Here is a 19,894-nt window from a genome sequence, read left to right on the forward strand (position 1 = left end):
TAAAGGGTCAAGAAAAATTCTCAAAATCATCTTGTTTTCCTGAAAATTTCAAAAAGGTATGGAAACCTAAAGTTTGTGAAAATAAAGGTGTTTTGAAAACAGTGATGGATAAGTTGATCTGGATTGGTAACAAAGCTTTTGTATGGAGAGTTAAATACACTCCATCTGAACCCACTGCAAAGTGGGTTCCCCCTAAGATTTAATCATTTTTCTTTTGCTTGTGTCTTGTGTAGCAGGGTAATAAGTGGTATTTAGACAGTGGTTGCTCAAGACACATGACTGGATGCAAAGAGCATCTTGTAGGGTTTGTAGAAGAAAAGGGTCCTTCTGTGAGATATGGTGATAATTCTGTTGCAAAAACTATTGGTTATGGTACTGTTATTGCTGGAAGTGTGTCATTCAAGAAAGTTGCTTTAGTTGAAGGGTTAAAGCATAATCTGCTAAGTGTGAGTCAAATTGCTGATGAAGATTGTGAGATCAGAATAAGAAAGAAAGCTGGAATTATTTATGATCCTAAAGGAAGACCAACTCTTGTTGCCTGGAGATTTCAAAATGTGTATATGCTGGATTTGGATTCTGTTGATTCTGAAATTGAAACATGCTTGTATTCTCAGTCTGTTCCAGAACTTAATTGGCTTTGGCATAAAAGGCTATCTCATCTGAATTTTAAAAATATTAATGAGCTTTCCAAAAAGAAGCTTGTTAGAGGTTTGCCTCAGCAACCTTTCAAGAAAGATAAACCTTGTTCTGCTTGCATTATGGGTAAACAAACCAAAACAAAGTTTCCCTCAAAATCCCTAGCTACTATTAGTGATCCACTTCATATGCTTCATATGGATCTTTTTGGTCCAATGAACACTAGTAGTCTAGGTGGGAAAAGATACACTTTGGTTGTTGTTGATGAGTATTCAAGGTTTACCTGGGTTATCTTTTTAGCTGCAAAGAGTGATGCTCCTGAAGAAATCATTAATTTAATCAAGAAAGAGCAGGTTCAAAAAGGTGTTCTTGTTAAACAATTGAGAAGTGACCATGGCACTGAGTTCAAGAATGTTACTTTAATTGAATTTTGTGAAGAATCTGGAATTGGTCAAAATTTCTCAGCTGTTAGAACTCCACAACAGAATGGAGTTGCTGAGAGAAGAAATAGAACACTTATTGAGGCAGCCAGAACCATGTTATGTCAATCAAATGTTGCACTCAGATTCTGGGCAGAAGCTGTCAATACAGCTTGTTATACTCAAAACAGGTCATTAATTGTGAAGAGACATGGCAAAACTCCCTATGAATTGTATCATAAAAAGGTGCCTACTATTCATTACTTTCATGTATTTGGATGTAAGTGCTATATTTTGAATCAAAGGGATCAGCTTGAAAAGATGAGGCCAAAATCTGATGAAGGTGTGTTTATTGGTTATTCTTCTGTGTCTAAAGCATATAGAGTGTATAATAAGAGGAGGATGAAGATTGAAGAATCCATTAATGTTTCCTTTGATGAAAGTCCCATTGAAATGGATCAATCCTCTAGTTCTGAGCATTCTGCACTTGGTGAATTGTCAAATTTAATTTCTGGTAACAATACTCAGACTCTAGATTCAGAGTCTGAGACAGATGAATTTAATTTGTCTGGACTGAAACATTCTGCAGATAATGCTCTCACTGAAGAAGTTCAACAAGAAGATGAGCCAATTGTTATTCATGAAGATGATCAACCTTCCAATACTACTGTGAATCCTGTTGTTCCTATTAGAAAATCTTCTAGAAATATTGTTATTCCAAAGCATCTTGAAGATTATGTTGTAGATCCTACTGGTTTACCTAAAACTGGTTCTTCATCTCAGACACCTGTGTCTGATTTTGCAATTGCTAATTATTGTTTCTTCTCAAATTTTCTTTCACTCATTGAACCCAAAGAAGTAGATGAAGCATTGTCAGATAATGATTGGGCTGAAGCTATGACTGAAGAATTGACAGAGTTTGAAAGAAATGATGTGTGGGAATTGGTTCCAAAACCTGAAGGTAAAACTGCAATTGGCACTAAGTGGGTTTATAGAAACAAGGTTGATAAAGATGGTATTGTGGTTAGAAACAAAGCAAGGTTGGTGGCTCAAGGGTATAGACAAGAAGAAGGTATAGATTATGATGAGACATTTGCTCCTGTTGCTAGAATTGAAGCAATCAGACTGTTTCTAGCTTATGCCTCAGATAAAGACTTTGTGGTGTTTCAAATGGATGTGAAGAGTGCTTTTCTGAATGGTATTTTGCAAGAAGAGGTGTATGTGAAACAACCTCCTGGTTTCAAAAATAAGAAGTTTCCAAAGCATGTTTACAGGTTGAAGAAAGCTTTGTATGGTCTGAAACAAGCTCCCAGAGCCTGGTATGATACTCTGTCAACATTTCTTCTAGAAAAGAAATTTTCTAGAGGAGCTATTGACAAGACTCTATTCATCAAAAAGGAGAAAGGTGATGTGTTACTGGTTCAAATTTATGTTGATGACATTATTTTTGGGTCTACTAATCCAACTTTGAGAAAATGGTTTTCAGATATAATGTCAAAAGAATATAGGATGAGTAATTTGTGTACTCTAAACTATTTTCTTGGGCTTCAAATTAAGCAAAGTCAAGAGGGTATTTTTATTAACCAAAGTAATTATGTTTCTGATATGCTTACTAAGTTTGGTTTTAAAAATTGTTCCACTTTAAGAACCCCAATGAGTATTTCTGAAAAGCTTGATAAAGATGAATCTGGAAAACCAACTTGTCAATCAACCTATAGAGGTATGATTGGATCTTTGTTATACTTAACTGCTAGTAGACCTGATATAATGTTTGCTACATGTATGTGTGCACGTTATCAGTCAGATCCTAAAGAGTCTCATTATAAGGCTGTGAAAAGAATTTTTAGATACCTGAAAGGTACTCCTAACCTGGGTCTTTGGTATGCTAAAGACTCAGGGTTTGATCTAATTGGTTATACAGATGCAGACTATGCAGGTTGTAAGTTAGACAGAAAAAGCACATCTGGTGGTTGTCAATTGTTAGGTGGCAAATTGGTGAGCTGGTCAAGTAAAAAGCAGAATTCAGTTGCTACTTCAACAGCAGAAGCTGAATATGTAGCTGCAGGGAGTTGTTGTGCTCAATTGCTTTGGATGCAACATCAGTTATTGGATTTTGGATTATCATTAACCAAAACTCCAATCATGTGTGATAATGAAAGTGCTATTGCTATTACTGAAAATCCAGTGTTTCATTCCAGGACCAAGCACATAGAGATCAGACATCATTTTATAAGAGATTGTGTTGAGAAAGGCAAAGTGGTGTTAAAACATATTGGCACAAAAGATCAACTGGCAGATATTTTTACTAAGGCACTTCCTGAAGAGAGGCATTTTTATCTTCTTGGACAACTTGGAATGTTAAATCCATCAGCTGAAATGTTGTCCAGTAATGAAATTTCTTGAGTCTGAATTATTTTCTTAGAGTCTGGGTGACGTAATATTGTTCAGAGTCTGGGAAAGTTTACTCAAGTGTATTTTTGTGTATAAATTTGTTTCCTTCTTTCGTCAAATAAAGTTTTTTTTTAAATTTCGTTTTTAGGCTAAATTTTTTTTTCTTTATTCTATTTCCTAAAATAAAAGGGTCAAATTTGGTATTAATAAAGGTAGTTAATGGTAATTTTTTTTTTTAAATTTTTGTCAGGTGTATTAATTTGATAATGATTGTGTCAATCTTTTTGATAACTTTCTGTTATGATGCATTGGATCAATCTTGGCCGTGCAGACCAACCTGCAGATTCTGAGCAATCAGAGTCAAAGTTGTTACCCAAGAATTGAATTGTACAAATTGCCATTCTCGAGTATCTTTTCCGCCCTACACCGACACCGGGTTTAGTTGGCTCGGTAATTTTACTCGACGTGTGGTTGTTTCGAAACAGGGAACAACTTTGAATACACAAGCTTGTAACCCGCGGATGAACCGCACACTAGAGCCTTATTGGGGCTAAAACCAATAACGAGAGCCTTTTTGGTATCATTGGAATTAACGGTATACTCCACCCCATGATGTTACACAAACAGAGCAGGCAGAAGGGATGGATGAGGAAATCCCACTCAATTCAAACCCACCTTCTCCCACTGCTCAAGAACAAAATTCTTCATTAAACAACCTTGTGAGCTCACCAGCTCATACTGAGAATATTCACATGTCTGCAAACCTAGTTGTTCCAGCACCCATAGATGCACATCAAACATCTATTAGGCAAGGTGCTGCAAGTGCAACTCCATCACCTCTGCTAGAGGTTGGTGAGGGGAGTACTTTAACCCAGCCTAAACCATCTAGGATAGTGAGCTTGGATAACCTCATTACAGTTACTGAATTAACCCCCTCAGATAACTTAAATCAAGTCCCAATCCTGGACTTATCAAACCAAACTCAAGACCAATCTATGGCTAAACCTACCTCAGACATCAGTCTGCCACTCCACTCTCCAAATGTCCAATCCTTACACATCCTTGCACAGGCTGCCAATGCTTCATTCAGATCACAGGATGAAGTACAAGTCTCAATAACTTCTTTGTCCAAGGATCACTCTACTTCACAACAGGTAAGTGTTGAGGACATACAACCTTTATTAATCCCAACTGGTTCTACATTGCAGGCTGAGGCACCAGTCACAGAGGTTGGCTTTTCTCAAGCTTTGACTTCTATGGCTCAGGAGTTTGATGACAAGCTTCAGGGTGTGCAGTCACAAATTAATAAACTTCATTCTAACTTTAATAATAATTTGGTTTCAAATAATGAGGTGTTGGAGGTTAGGAGGTTGGTTGGGATTGTACAGGGTTCTGGTGATATTGCAGGTTTTGGTGATCGATTGAGCAGTTTGGAGGCTAAGATGCAGGGTGTTGAAGAAATTAAAGAGTGTTTTGCTGGTTTTGCCTCAGATATCAAGTCTATTAAGGATGATCAAGCTGAAATTTGGAGATTCTTATCTGCTCTCTCTCAAGATGATGTCAAAAAGGGGGAGAAACGAAAGAGGCTAGCTGCAGGTGGTGATGGTGAGTCTTCCAAAAGGGCTCATATTGAGGGGGAGTTACAGGTTGAGGGGGAGAATAATGATAATGAAAGAACTGAAACTGAAGCTGAGGTTATCGAAACTGAAGTTGTTGATGCTGAAGTTGTTCCAATGGTTGAAGATGAGATTGTTGTTAGAGATGATGGTGATCAAGTTAGAGATGATGGTGATCACGCAGTTTCTCAAGAAAAATGTTGAAAATGTTCAAGTTGTGGTTGCAAATGTAAGTCAAATGGGTACAGGTGATGGTGTTGACACAGGTGAGGATGTACAAATGAATGTTGAAGAGTGTGGTGCTAGTGTTGATCAATCTGGTGTTCAAACCGATGTTGGTGAAAGTGGTACTCAAATCATAGTTGGTGGTCAAGAAAGTGTTCTTGATATTGCTGCTGCTCAAGAGAGGCTGAGGTCTTTGATGAATAAAAGGTTTAGGTTTAAAAGGTATGAAGGAGATGTTGTCAGTGTTGAGATTGTGAAGATTGAAACTGAGGTGAATTTGTTATTAACCATGACCCATTTGTCTGATAGAAGAATAAAGGTGAAAGTGAGTCATATTTTGAGACTTGGTTTTTGTGAATGGAGAGAGTTGGCTATTTGTATTCAAAGATGTGAGGGAGATAAGGAAATTGTTGATGAAGTGTTTAAGAAAGTTTGTAATTTAGTTCATCTTGTGTTTGAAGAAGGTTTTATTAGCTCGAAGGACTATGAAGTTTTCTGTAGTATGTTCAATTTGGAGATGAAAGAGAGAAGATTTAGAGGACATGTTGGTAGATACTCTGTTCCAGAACATTTGCAGTTCATTGATGAATGTTATGTTGAATATCTAGATGCTCTGATGATTAAAACGACTAGAAACCAAAGGATGCTGATTAGAGTAGAGCAGTTTGAAGGTGCTGACATTAACTTGTTGCTTGGACTGTTAACTAGGTGTACGAATGAACAGAATCATCCTTTTCGGGTTAAATTGTTGAAACATTTGGAAGGTAAGTTGTTTATGTTGAAGAGCATTAAGTCAATGAAGAGCAAATGTAGGTTGATCGAAAAAGAGCTTGCAAAACTGAAGAAGTAGAAAGGGTAGTTTTTGACATCATCAGATAGGGGGAGATTGTTGGAATAAGATCTGATGAGTCAAAATGTTTTGCAGGAAGTTAGAGTCTGGAAGTCAGAGTCTGGAGATGCAAGTTGCAGAATCTGTTTGTGTGAACGGTTTAATTACTTGGTAAAGAAGCTATGGGAATTCTGGAGATCTGGATAAATATTTAGAAGATCACGTTTTGATTTGATATTATCTCTAGAAGATAAACACTGATTTGTTTAGAATATTAATAAGTTTTAGTTTATCTTTTCCTATCTTTTAGTCAAGTAGTTTTGGAAACCAAATCTTGGAGATTTGGTTTAACCTTGTATAAATAGGGGTACGATGTTCATTGTATTTTGTATCTCTTAAGCACGATTACTTTGTCTTTCATATTATATATCATTCGTGTTCTCTCAATTTTGTTCATATAATTTGTATCTATTGTTTATTGAGAGTTTAGTGTTCATAATCAAGTTATTGTGAACTAATATAAAAAAGTAAGACACTGTTGATAAATTTAGTTACCAACATTAGGAATTTAATTTAGTTACCTTTATCATATAAAAAAAACTACAACCAAATTAATACGTGGAATAAACTTACACTACCGACATTGATTATTTATATATATTCAGTACGTTTTTTTTTTTTATAAAATTCGTTTTAAATTCTATAAAAAGCAAAACAGTCTTTGAGCTATCTAAAATGATAGTACTATTATTATAAATTTGTGCAACCTTCCAACTCTAACTTTTTGCTAGTTTTATTAAAACATACATTGTTTATTTAACAACCCTTTTTCTGTGTATGGAATAAGTTGTAAAAGAACAATGAGTGCTTACTTGTAATTTAAGAGCGATAAGAATAAAAAATATGAGCACTATGAAACTAATGATGATTAAGAGTTTGATACCGGAGTAATGTTGGTGTTGATACTATCAACTTGGCACAAAAGGGTCCACTTATTTCCCACAAAACATACAATGCCAAGGAATCATCATTTACTTAAGATGTTTAAGCTAATGAGACAATTCCTATAAACATAATTACACCCAGTAAGGCCCAACGATTTGATTGTTATTGTTAGTTTAACCTTCAAGCTGAATTATAAGTGACTAAAATCACTCTCTATCAACCGTAAAACATACTAGGTGAAAGAGGGTTTAGTCCACCAATTTAGCAATAGTTTAGTGATATTTGATACTTTTGAAAACTCGCCATGTGGAATTGAACTTAGAATATGCACATGTACGATCTCTACTTGCACTAAGAATTTAGAACTCTTGTGATAGTGTAATGATAATTGCTCATGTCACATTTGTAGGGAACCGATGTAGGTAATTTTTCGGCAAATAACTTTTTCAGGGTGGATCCGGTGAGTTTTCAAAGGAAACACATGGTCGTGGTATCTAAAGGAGATGATAAATCTTTGATTTCTTTCATCAACTATGATCGTATATGTATACAAGAGGATATCATCTAATTTAGTAAACAATAACAAACTTCTCATTATCTTTGGGAATGATATATATTATTATACATGAATGCACTATCTGATATCTGATATATGTAAACTATTATCGTTGACTAGTGATAGGCGAGGCAAACATTGTTAGAATTTGTTGCTCCGACCCGCATTGAATGTCGGACCATTTGTTGAAGATAAAAGTATATCGAGCCCATATGAAGTTTTACCATGAGCAGATTAGCCAACCCTAGTTCTTTCCCTCTTGCCAGGGACGACTTTTTTCGAGTAAGAACTTTATAAGAGACTACTTATCCCCATTGAGAGGCATTACTTGTTTGAAACCAACATGAACTGTAGGTGTCTTAATGTGTGCAATGTTGTTATAGTATCTTTGTCTTGGCTCTTTCCGGATTTTATCCGTCGGGTGATTTCCCGTGATCCGTTCAATGGCAAGCGAAGCGATATTTCATTAAAAGCATGAAGAAATGAGTTATCTAGGCCACCGGCCTGATCAAGGTTTCTTACGTTCTAGCTTGCATTATGCTAACAAGTCCCACCCCCAACTCTAGCTGATAAGTTGAGTCACCCTTCTTTTTTTAAGAATAACATGTAACGTAATTTTTATTGCTAAGCAATATAATAACATTGACGCTCGAGTGACCTGGACGTTGGTGCCACAAATCATGTAAAGAAACAGAAAAAAGCCAAAGGTTGAAATCGTTGCAGCTTAGAAGGATGGATAGGTATAGATCATCGGTGCTATTACATCGTGTTATGCGGTTTCCCGTCAGAAATTTTTTCAAAGTAAAACTAAATGGGTCAATTGAAAGACGAAGAATATATATTAGATTTTTAACTAATTGTGTTGCATGCAAAATGTTGGATAAAATAAGAGGTCGGTTAGGATTTATGTGTAATCTATGTCGATAACCACTGATAGGTATGCCATGACCATTTTCAACAATAATACGCTTAGAGACATTTGAAGGATAATAAGTCGTGAAAATACCTTGAGAACTAGCCATGTGTGATGGTGCTCCTGTGTTGAGGTACCATTTGTCATCGGTTGACTTTAAACTCAGGGTATGCGTAGCTGCTTCAATATCTGAAGTTGTGGATGAAGAAAAAGCTTATTATGCATAAGCACGCGTGGGTCGTGGGCCTAAAATACCAAGTTGGGCTGTGGGAGCAAGCGGACTGAATTAATTTGTTATTGAATAGGGACATGGTGGTGGAGATGGGGCCCAATTGCTTTGTTGCCAAACCTAAGATCCACAAGCTGGCGGCCCATTAGGTTGAGCCCATGGCTGTTTTTGAGAGGCTCTAGAATAGGGTTGTTGAGGTGAACCCTGATAACTTCTGCCGTAATTGTTTCTTCCACGTCCATGACCTCGAGAGTTGCGAGCCCGAAATTGCCACTTCCTTAATACTTATTATTCCGATTAGGTCAAGCCCCGGTGGTCGATTGAGAAGAATTTGGTGCGGCTGTTGTAAGAAGAGCATCACCAATAATATTTGTAGAAGAAGTGACCGGTTTTCGTTTGCGAGATTCTTCTAAAATTAACATTTGGCGGGCTTCGTAGAACGATGTGAGTGGTTTGGTGAATGACAAGGTACAAGCTACATCATAGTTATCGCTCAAACCTGCAATAAGTTGCAAATCCAGTTGAACTCCATCAACCCTTCGATCCGACGTTGGTTAATTGATCAACGGTATTCTTGAGTTCCTGACAATAGATACATTCGTGAAATTGTCAAGTTGAATGTTTGAAAAAATGGTGTTGGAGTTTCACAGGACGTGAGTACTCACTGTCATGAAAAATGCCCCTTAATCGTTCCCACGTTGATTGAGGATAGTTTGAAGGAGCTGATGAGATTGTGGAGTAAATTACAATGGCGTCTAAACGTGACCAGGATTTAGAGGATTGATCGACATCTGTGAAAGCAGAAATAATTTCAGTTGACTAAGAAGAAGATTGTGAGTTGGGAATGATGTGATCGATAACGTTAAATGCTCGGCAGTGGATTTTAAGGGTTATGCCCAAGCACAATAACGACTGTTTTTCATCTCAAGTGTGATCGATATGAAATTTTTTATGTCATTAACTGTGACAAAAGAGTGAATTTTGTTTGAGTCAGACATTGATGGAGTAATGAAGAAGACGGCAAAGCAAGAAAACAACAAAGAAAAAGATTGACTCGTGATACCATAAGGGAGATGGTATTAACTTTTTTTTTTTTTTTTTTTTTTGGCAAAAAAACGATAACATTAAACAGTCTTTTCATTAATAGATGAAAAAAACGAACAAAGATACAATCGAACAAAAGCACTACAAGGCCCGGGAGATGGTATTAACTGTGATCATATATATTTACGAGATGATATCAACTAATTTTGTAAACAATAACAAACTTCCCATTATTTTTTAGACTGATATACATTGTTATACAGGAATATACTAAGCAAGCCGATATATATGTTAACTATAATCGTTGATTATTAGTATCCCTGCTAAACATATACCTTTTGAACTTAAAGAAGGTTTAGTACGCCAAAACTTTCATCATGATAGACAGCGTTTAGTGAAAAAGGTTGTGAGATTTTATTGGCAGGAGTGCCAACGATGGTGATGACGGCCTTATGAGGGCCCCAATTATTTTTATGCCGTTAGACTTTAAATGAAAACTATTTAAAAGATTTTTGTCAAATAACTAACAGTGTAGACTTAAAAAATATGTTTTTAATTAAAATCCCAATCTCAAATACACAATTCAACTATTATTTCACACAATAATCACATCTCTTTTACTACCAAAATCGTAAATGTGGATCATTTTCTAAATAATTAAAGTGAAAGCGTGAATTCTGATATGAAAGAAACCCTAAGACAACTACTCGGAACGCTTGACCGATTGAATGAAGATGATGAAGTTGGGGCTTTCCGTCCTAAATTTAAAAGAGGACGCTTACGTAAATAAGAACGTTCAGTATTCACTTCGCGATAATCTTATCAAACACATATGGAGGCTGCAAAGTAATTTTTGTGTTCGAATTAATACTACATAGTTCATATTTTATTTTTATTGATGTTATGTTTTTAATTATGTTTTTTAGTTATATTATGCACGTAATCAGTCTTGTTTCTATAAAAATTCGTGTTTTATATAAATGCTTTACTTTAAAGTTAGATTAGTTATTAGTTAAATGGTGAGAAGTTGGAGATGTTAGTTATGACAAACATAGTTAAATTATGAGATAATTATGGTTTAGTAAAAAAGGGTAGTGCTAAGGTTTCCGCCTAGTTGTCTGTAGATAGTTTAGTATAGCTGGTATTAATGTTTTCATTTGCTATAGCTTTAATCTTTCTTTATTTCCTTGTTAAACACGTTCTCACCATTTTGTTGAGACCGTTTGGTTAGATATTTTTTATTTGGCTAGCGTTCGTTGTTGGATTATGTTGTATCAGTTGTACTTGTAGATCTTCGAATCCGTTTTAATGTTATTGTTTTTTTATTTTGCAAAAATAAAAATAAAAAAGAGGGTTGTGCTAATAATGGCACTGACGGTGGCTTGGATCTAGGGGTTGAAGAAATTCGATCCCTAAGTCCGAGTGTTTGGCGTGATATCCTTTTGGCAGGTACCGAGATTACTGAGTTAGGAATTCCATTCTGGGACTCTTTTTACAAGAAAGTTGGCGATGGATCTTCAACAAAATTCTGGAACGAGAATTGGTCGGGCAAAGGACGATTATGCACACTCTTTCCAAGATTACACAGACTCGATATGGATGATCAGGTACTGGTTCGGGACAGAATTGACTGGGCTGCTGATGGGCCGAAACTAAAGGCAGAATGGACTCGCGAGCCAAGGGGACGTTGTACGGATGAGCTGACAGAATTGGAAAAAATAATCGGGGACTACGACTTTGATCGAGACAAACAAGATGAGTGGAAATGGACACTCACATCTAACGGTAACTTTACGGTTAAAAGTCTTACTTCAATTATTTATGTTCATTTTTATACGGGTTCCTCCTCCTCGTTCGTTACTATGCGGAATAATTTATTACCGAAGAAAATTGGAATATTTGTTTGGAGGGCTCTTCAAAAACGTCTCCCCGTTAGGAATGAACTAGATAAGCGAGGTATAGACTTAGACACCGTTCGTTGTCCGTTATGTGATGGCGATATCGAGACCGTTGACCATTCCTTACTTAGATGCAATAAATCTCTGGATATTTGGAATCGGATCTTCTCATGGTGGGGTTTCGGCTCAATACCTAACCTTAGTATGAACGAAATTCTATGTGGGGATGGTCCGAATAATTTGACAGAGAATGGGAAGCGGATGTGGCAAGCGGTAGTGTGGGTTTGTGCTTATCTTATTTGGGTAAATAGGAATAATGTTGTTTTTCGAGGAAAAGGTTGGTGCATTCCGGTGGCAATAAACGAGATTCAAGTAAAGGCTTTTGAGTGGATTTCCCATCGAGTTAGAGGTCGGAAAATAGATTGGTTGACTTGGTTATGTAATCCCAACACTTATCTTAATTAGTTGGTTTTGTCGGGAACGTAGAATGTGCTTAGTTTAGATTTTTGGTTGCTCACTTTGCAACTTGTCGGGATTGTAAATTGCTTGGGCCGTTTTGGCTCAAACCTTGTATATGTTTCGAGCTTAATATATTGTTTGCTTTTCAAAAAAAAAAAAAAGTTCAGCGAAAACAGTTATGATAAGGAGTGGTCTAAACATCTTTCTCGTGTTATTAATGATCAAACACTCATGATGAGTCATAATATCTTCCAACTCTGATCTAAGTTCTGAACTCATACCCAGCCAGTTAGGCCACAAACTTGTTTAAAATCACCTAGTCAGCTCACAAGGGGCAACTCAATCCCCGAGGTTAAAATAGTAGTAATTGGTGTGTGGCAAGAGAATGAAATTGTTTACTCGATCTTGTGTTAGATATTGGGATAATTGGTAAGTTCATATTAGGTCTCCCATTGTAAATAGATATTAATCTAGTTAAAAATAGAAAATGATTCTTGATTTACTAATGCCATCACACTTCCAACACACTAATGAAGTTTAAAGAAACTCAAGAAGTATTCATTGAGCAAATTTAAAACTGTTTCATGCTGTTTTTTCTCCAAACCAAACTTTCTCCAAGAACTAGTTGCCTAATTCATTCCTTATATATACACACACAATTATATCCACCTTTCCTCACCAAACTTTTATCTCTTCAAAGTAAACCTTAAACGAACAATGTCAAATGTCAACGGAAATGGTGTTCGTGACTCATCAACAACCAGGCGTCTTCCTACTCCAGGAAGAGCAACTTTGCTAGCACTTGGCAAAGCCTTCCCGAGTCAACTCGTTCCACAAGATTGCTTGGTTGAAGGCTATTTCCGTGACACCAATTGTGTCGACTTTGCCATGAAAGAGAAGTTGGAACGCTTGTGTAAGACATTATATCTCATTATGTACTTAATTAATTAGAGGAAAGCGTGCACTACAAAAAGTTCAATTTTTGACACTCAGCTTATTTGTGACGCATTTTTCGTGAGAAAAACAAGTCACGCTTTTGATGCTTAAAAATGTCAAACTGGAAATATTAGTGGTATTTAAAAGTGTCAAAAAAGTTAATAACTTTAAAGTTCCTGTCAATATATTTTTTCACGCTTTAAAGTTTTTGACGTCATATTTTTATGTTTCAGACGTTTATTCACACTTTTAAGCGTGAAAAAACTCATTCAAAAAGTGTCAAAAACTACACCCTTAGTTTTAGAAGTTTCATGCTCCAACAAAATGTTAAGTTGTGCACTGTTAGGCTAAAAAATGGATCAGTTATGTTGTATGTGACTTTTTCAAATATCTAGAAATCAACAGATTGTCTTTTAAAAGTGCAGGCCATATAATATAAAAAAATCTTTTTGTTAACCAACTTCATTAGTAAAATCTACTTCAAATGTATGCATGCATCAAATTCCCCTGTTTAGTTACACTTTAGAAAAGGCTAAATACTCTAATAAAAACTAATGTATTTCTGAATCTTGTAAAGTTGTCAATAAATTTTATACTTTTTCTTTTTGTTTCTGGAATGTTAGGTAAAACAACTACCGTGAAAACCAGATACACAGTTATGTCAAAAGAAATTTTAGATAAATATCCAGAACTAGCAACAGAAGGGTCATCAACTATCACACAAAGACTCAGCATAGCAAATCAAGCTGTAACCGAGATGGCAAAAGAAGCTAGTTTAGCATGCATCAAACAATGGGGAAGGCCTGCAGAAGATATCACTCATGTAGTCTATGTTTCCTCAAGCGAAATTCGACTCCCAGGAGGTGATCTTTACCTCGCTAGCGAACTTGGACTGAGAAACGATGTTAATCGTGTAATGCTCTATTTTTTGGGATGTTATGGAGGCGTTACAGGTCTTCGAATCGCTAAAGATATTGCAGAAAACAACCCTGGAAGCAGAGTTTTGTTGACCACTTCTGAGACCACCATTTTAGGGTTTAGACCACCAAACAAGTCTAGACCATATGATTTAGTTGGAGCGGCTCTTTTTGGTGATGGAGCTGCAGCTGCAATTATTGGGACTGACCCAATACCGAATGTTGAGTCCCCGTTCATGGAACTTAGCTATGCTGTCCAACAATTTCTACCGGGGACTCAAAATGTAATTGATGGACGCCTTACGGAAGAGGGTATAAATTTCAAACTTGGACGCGATTTACCTCAAAAGATTGATGATAATATCGAAGAGTTTTGCAATAAGTTGATGGAGAAAGCGGATGGTTTGAAGGACTTTAACGATTTGTTTTGGGCGGTGCATCCTGGTGGCCCTGCAATATTGAATCGTTTAGAGACTACACTAAAGTTAAAAGGGGAGAAATTGGATTGTAGTAGGAGGGCTTTAATGGATTTTGGTAATGTGAGTAGTAATACTATCATTTATGTGATGGAGTATATGCGGGATGAGTTGATGAACAAGGATAATGGTGAAGAATGGGGGCTCGCTTTGGCGTTTGGTCCTGGGATCACTTTCGAAGGCATTCTTCTTCGTAGTCTTAACTAATTAACTTGAAATTAAGGCTTAAGAGCAAACATAACTCTGTTTTAGGATTCAAGTATCTTACTAAAATGTTATTTCAACGTTTCGTGTTAAGAGTTCTATCAAGTATAATGATCAAGTAGAACTCAAATATCGGATTATGTCAAGTGTTAACTTCTTCCTAGCTAATTGCAAGTAAAGTTATTTAAGTTTTATATTCAAAAGCTTTGTTCAGATGGTAATTTAACTCAAATGTACTTCAATTATGCTAATTAAGGGTTTAAATAAAAATGCTGGCCATTAATTCAAAACTTGATGTATTTGAACTTACGGTGATTTTCGTTGCAACTCAACGAACGATCGCGATTCAAGTTAAGGATCTGATTGATACTAGACGCACCGGTATGATTCATGTTAACGTTGTGATTGCTAGTTTGCTACTAGACTCACATTCAAGATTCATGTTGAATCGACTGAAAAATCTAGGTCATGTATCTGACGTATGTAGTGCAAATAATCAGGTAATGCGGCTTAAATAGATTAGGTGTTAAACTGTTTATGGATTGGGTCTGCTAAATTAAAAAAGCGGGATTGTTCAGATCGGGCCTAAGTTTATATTTGGCTGTTAATGGGCTAATGTAACGCCCCATATCCATTTATCACAGTAACTCAGGTTAAATTGTTTATGTATATATTATTCATATTGATATTGAAGCAGCCAGATATAATGTTTAATTAATCATCTCCATTTAGCTGAGTGGTTACTTTCCTTCTAAATGTTCGAGAGGTCTTGAGTTCGACTCTCACTTGGGGTTTCATAACACAATTTGCTTAATTGTTTTGCATTTTGTTATGGAGTCCTCCGAAGTTTCTAGCAAATGATGAGTTCTGCCCATATATAGCAAAGTTCCCTCGAGAATTTTTCTTTAGTGCAATATCCTTAGGTTTTCTCCTAACGGATTTAGAAAGTGGGCATGAGTCGTGCCTTCCTGGATATGAGTGGGTGGGTGGCTAATAGCTCCCATTAGTGACCTTAATACCGCGGTTAAAAAAAAACAACATTTTTATTATTAAGTATTTTATTGCTTATCAAACTCTTCAAAGTTAAATGAGTAACTGAAAAGCCGTTAGCTCATATCGATGAAAGTTGTTGGGAGAAACAATGGCTTGAAATCGTTTTGAAGATCTGAATCCTGAAACTATGCTAAGTATTGAAGTCTAGCATTTACAGACTATCTTCAGTTAGTCAGGTGATCAAACTATCTCAGGATTTTAGACTATTTGTGTTTTCTAGAGTTTTGAAGAAAATCAGATTTTCTATTATTCCGTGAATCAGCTTGGAAAGAGTCTAGGGCTGATAACGCATTGTATTTCAAATAAGAAGCGGCAAAGATCATATTCTATATTTTGACACTTATTTGGATGCATTCAAGTGTAGCTATGAATAACACGCGATTAATGAGATTTAGCTTGATATTAGGAACAAAAAATCAAGCCTATGTTATAGTCTTATAGGAGATTGTAACCTAGTCTTTATCTTTATATAGTATATATAGAGTGACTTGTCGTTTTGTAAAAGGGGTGCTTATTCCAGTTATATTGAATGTTCATTTTATTTGTGTATTGAACAACTCAAAATTCGTTTGCTCAATTTTTATTTGACATTTATTATTGTTTAAACATTATAATTTTAACTGAGTTTATTCTAAGTTAATTGATCAAGTATAAAGACGCATTAAAAGTTTACACATATCTAACATAACCCGCACAATACAAAATAACTAATCACTCTTTTAAGGGTTTATCACTTTTTTGCCCTTTTTTTCACCCTTTTTTGCCTCGGAGCCCCAAAAAAAAAAAATTTGCCAGAATGCCTGCGCAAGTCGCAAGAAACCTTGCGACCACATCCGCGCAAGGCGCAAGTTTGCGACCTTGCGTCCTTGCGACCTTATCTGATCAGATTTTCTGGATTTTCTGGATAAGATTTCGTCAGATTTCCTAGATTTTTTTCGGATAAATTTTTTACCCTATATATAGAATGACCCTGAAACTTTGCATTCACAGTCTTATTACATTTAAAAACATATTCAATTCTAGGGATGGCAAAAATACCCGTACTCGATGGGTAAACCCGAAATCCGATATTATTGGACCGGGTTTGATTCGGGTATATGGGTTTAGGGTCGGGTATGGGTATAGGTTTACTTTTTTTCGCGGGTTTGGGTTCGGGTTTGGTTTTAAATAAAAACTCATATACCCGACCCGTATGCCCGACCCGTATACCCGATTAGTTTATTCAATATATTACATTGAAAGTTACAAACAGATAGGAGTACCAACCTGAGATTATATCCTACTAGCCCACTTCATAAGGCCCACCAAAATAGACAAGAAAAACATGCATACATTACATCCGAGTACAGACATGTAACTGAGATTAATCCTTGGATGCTACTTTGAACAAGCTGCACAGCAAGATTCTTTAACATTTTAATCTCAGTTAGTAATGTAGTTTGTAAATTCTTTAACATTTAATTTAATTTGATTTGAATTAAATGGTTACCCGATTATCCGTGGGGAAATCCGTTACCCGACGGTTAATTAGTTAATGGTTACCCGCCGGGTATGGTATCGGGTTTGGGAGTGAGTTTCTTAATCGGGTTTGGGTTTGGTATTGCCTATACCCGACCAAACCCGACCTGATGCCATCCCTATTCAATTCATAGATTATAGCCACTTTAAGGTAATGTTTTAAGCATTTTTTTCACTAATTTTAGTATTTATGAATTGTGCTAATGATGATTAATTTTAGTGTGTTGTTCATTTCAGTTAATATCCATGTAAGGAAGAGCTTCACGAAGAGTTTCTCAAGGAGAGTCATCACAACAGGTTGATGATAGGCGACGACTAGTTGTTGATCGTCCTATTCTGACTGGTTGTTATGTTTCTGCTCAACCAAGCTTTTCTGCGTACTGGCGGGGAATTTGTGCTGGAGCTTTTCTCAATCATCCTCAAGAACATGCATACTGTCCCAAACTTGTTAGGAAATTTTATGCAAATTATGTGTTTGATCCACGTAAGGTGAAATGTGTTCACTTTAACATGTTTGGTTATCCATACAAATTGTAAGACCTAAATATTTATTTTACATAATGTATTTATGGTGTACGATGCATGTATGAGGTGTACGAAGCATGTACGTGTTGCTTGCTCGAACGTCGAAGGAAACTGGACGTTGTCTGAAGTGACAAGGTGTGTACGCATCTTTTCAACCCCAAATAAAGTTTGTGTTGATGTTTCAAAGCCTTATCATTGGAAAGAAAATCTTATTACGTTTCCAACGATATTTGATTCATCGAAAACGGAGCTACGGTCAAAAAGTTATGGCCAAAACAAGTTATTGAAAACTGACCTGAAGGTTGGAGCGGCGCTCCACCTTATGGAGCGGCGCTCCGATTGCGTCTAATGCAATTTTCAGCATTTTTAAAGGTTTTAAATGAGGGGTACTTTGGTCTTTTCACTTGGAGTCGGTTTGGGGTCATCAAAACTGATCCATTGATCATTGTGGATCACATTTCACTCATCAAACACTCTCATCAAACCCTAGAGTGAGAAACCCATTTTAAGTGAGAGAAAGCTCCATTTGGAGAAGAAGAAGTTTGATTCGGGTCAAGTCTCAAGTATTAAAGTTGTCCATCTCATCAACGGCATCATTTTGGCGGTATTGGTAAGTTCAAACTCCAAATTTCATTGTTTGATTTGAGATTCAATGTTAGGGTTTGAGATTGTTAGTTGTAAAACCCATTTAGTTGATGAAGAGGGTTTATGGAAACTTGCTATTTTGATATTTGGCGGGTTTTGGGTTGGTTAATGATTTAACCATGTTTAAGACTTGTAAATGGTGTATAATTACTAGTATTAGTGATTATTGATGTTTTGGAGACAATTAGGGTTCTTGTGGTTGACTAATTTTGACTAGAGTCAAAATTAGGGTTTGTTGATGATTATGACCCAATTGTCGATTTAATAAGGTTTATAAACTTAAAATGGATTAAGCTGAAGTATAAAACCGAGTTAAATATGTTTTGGTGTCAAAACTTGCTAATGGCGCGATGTTGACTCCTTATGGGTCAAAATTAGGGTTTAAGTGTCATTTTGGGCAAGATAGGTGTTTAACACCTATGATTGGGTTTAATTGGCATATTAGGACCATTCTCACTTGTGTTAGTGATTATTGGTTAGTTTGGGCACGATTTGTGCTTGGAAGTGCATTTGGGTCAAAATTGCACTAAGTATCAATTGGGTTGGTTTGTAAGTCAACCCTAATTGTGTTACTTGTTATTTGATAAATGGAATAGGTACATTCCATCGGTGATTTCGGATTTTGGTTTGACATCCATCAAGACTTCAAGGTGAGTGTTAATATCATATGTGCATATGTATGTGTAGGATGGGTGCGGGTCGGGTGAAGTGATTCTCGGCTATAGAGCTCACTTCACATATAGGTGGTTTTGATGGACTTGTGTATAGGTCCAATTGGCACGGTTGTGCGTTTTGGTTGATCACCTGTGGCGAAGTACACATTTGGTGTGTACATTATCACACGTGGTTGTGATGTGGATGATATAACCCCAATGGCGAAGGGTTTTGATGTTGAGAAGTGAGTCGCGTGTAGTTCGGATTCACGATGACGCGTGTAGTTCGGTCATCTTATTGAGGTAGTAATCTCGTGTGGTTTCGGATTACTAAGGCTCGTGTAGTTCGGCCAACCTCGATGTTGTCTTGTTGAAGATAGTAATCTAGTGTGGTTTCGGATTACTAAGGCTCGTGTAGTTCGGCCAATCTTCATTGTGGTGTTTGGTATTCGGTAATGGGTTAAGGGGTTAACCTTATTCGTTTATATATTGTTATATATATATATATATATATATATATATATATATATATATATATATATATATATATATATATATATATATATATATATATATATATATATATATATATTGTTGTATTGTCGTGATGTAGCTAACCCTCCGGGTGTAGCTTCTTGGCGTTGTTCACATCGTCGTTGGTGAACTTATATTTGTTGATGCATATTTAGCTTGTTACTTAGTGATCGTACGGTATGCTTAGATTAGCTTGACTTTATGCTTGGATGCTCCGGTATGCGGTATTTGTTTATTTATGTGGCGTGTCCATTTTATGCATATATATGTATG

At 36.2% G+C, this 19,894-nt stretch overlaps 1 protein-coding gene across 2 annotated transcripts; it reads left to right on the forward strand.

Moving 5' to 3' along the window:
- The first annotated feature begins 11,668 nt into the window (after positions 1 to 11,668).
- On the forward strand, positions 11,669 to 14,696 carry LOC139844848 (type III polyketide synthase A-like). 2 transcript variants are annotated; one of them, XM_071835071.1, is made up of 3 exons: positions 11,669 to 11,694; positions 12,934 to 13,073; positions 13,720 to 14,696. In XM_071835071.1, the coding sequence occupies exons 2-3, from the start codon at positions 13,049 to 13,051 to the stop codon at positions 14,694 to 14,696; spliced, it is 1,002 nt and encodes a 333-aa protein (XP_071691172.1). In that variant the 5' UTR covers positions 11,669 to 11,694; positions 12,934 to 13,048. The 2 variants fall into 2 exon arrangements, with proteins under 2 accessions (XP_071691172.1, XP_071691171.1); XM_071835070.1 differs by lacking the exon at positions 11,669 to 11,694 and having other exon boundaries at positions 12,878 to 13,073.
- Positions 14,697 to 19,894: the final 5,198 nt, after the last annotated feature.

The sequence above is a fragment of the Rutidosis leptorrhynchoides genome, chromosome 4, assembly GCF_046630445.1.
Source record: "Rutidosis leptorrhynchoides isolate AG116_Rl617_1_P2 chromosome 4, CSIRO_AGI_Rlap_v1, whole genome shotgun sequence".
Lineage (NCBI taxonomy): Eukaryota > Viridiplantae > Streptophyta > Magnoliopsida > Asterales > Asteraceae > Rutidosis > Rutidosis leptorrhynchoides.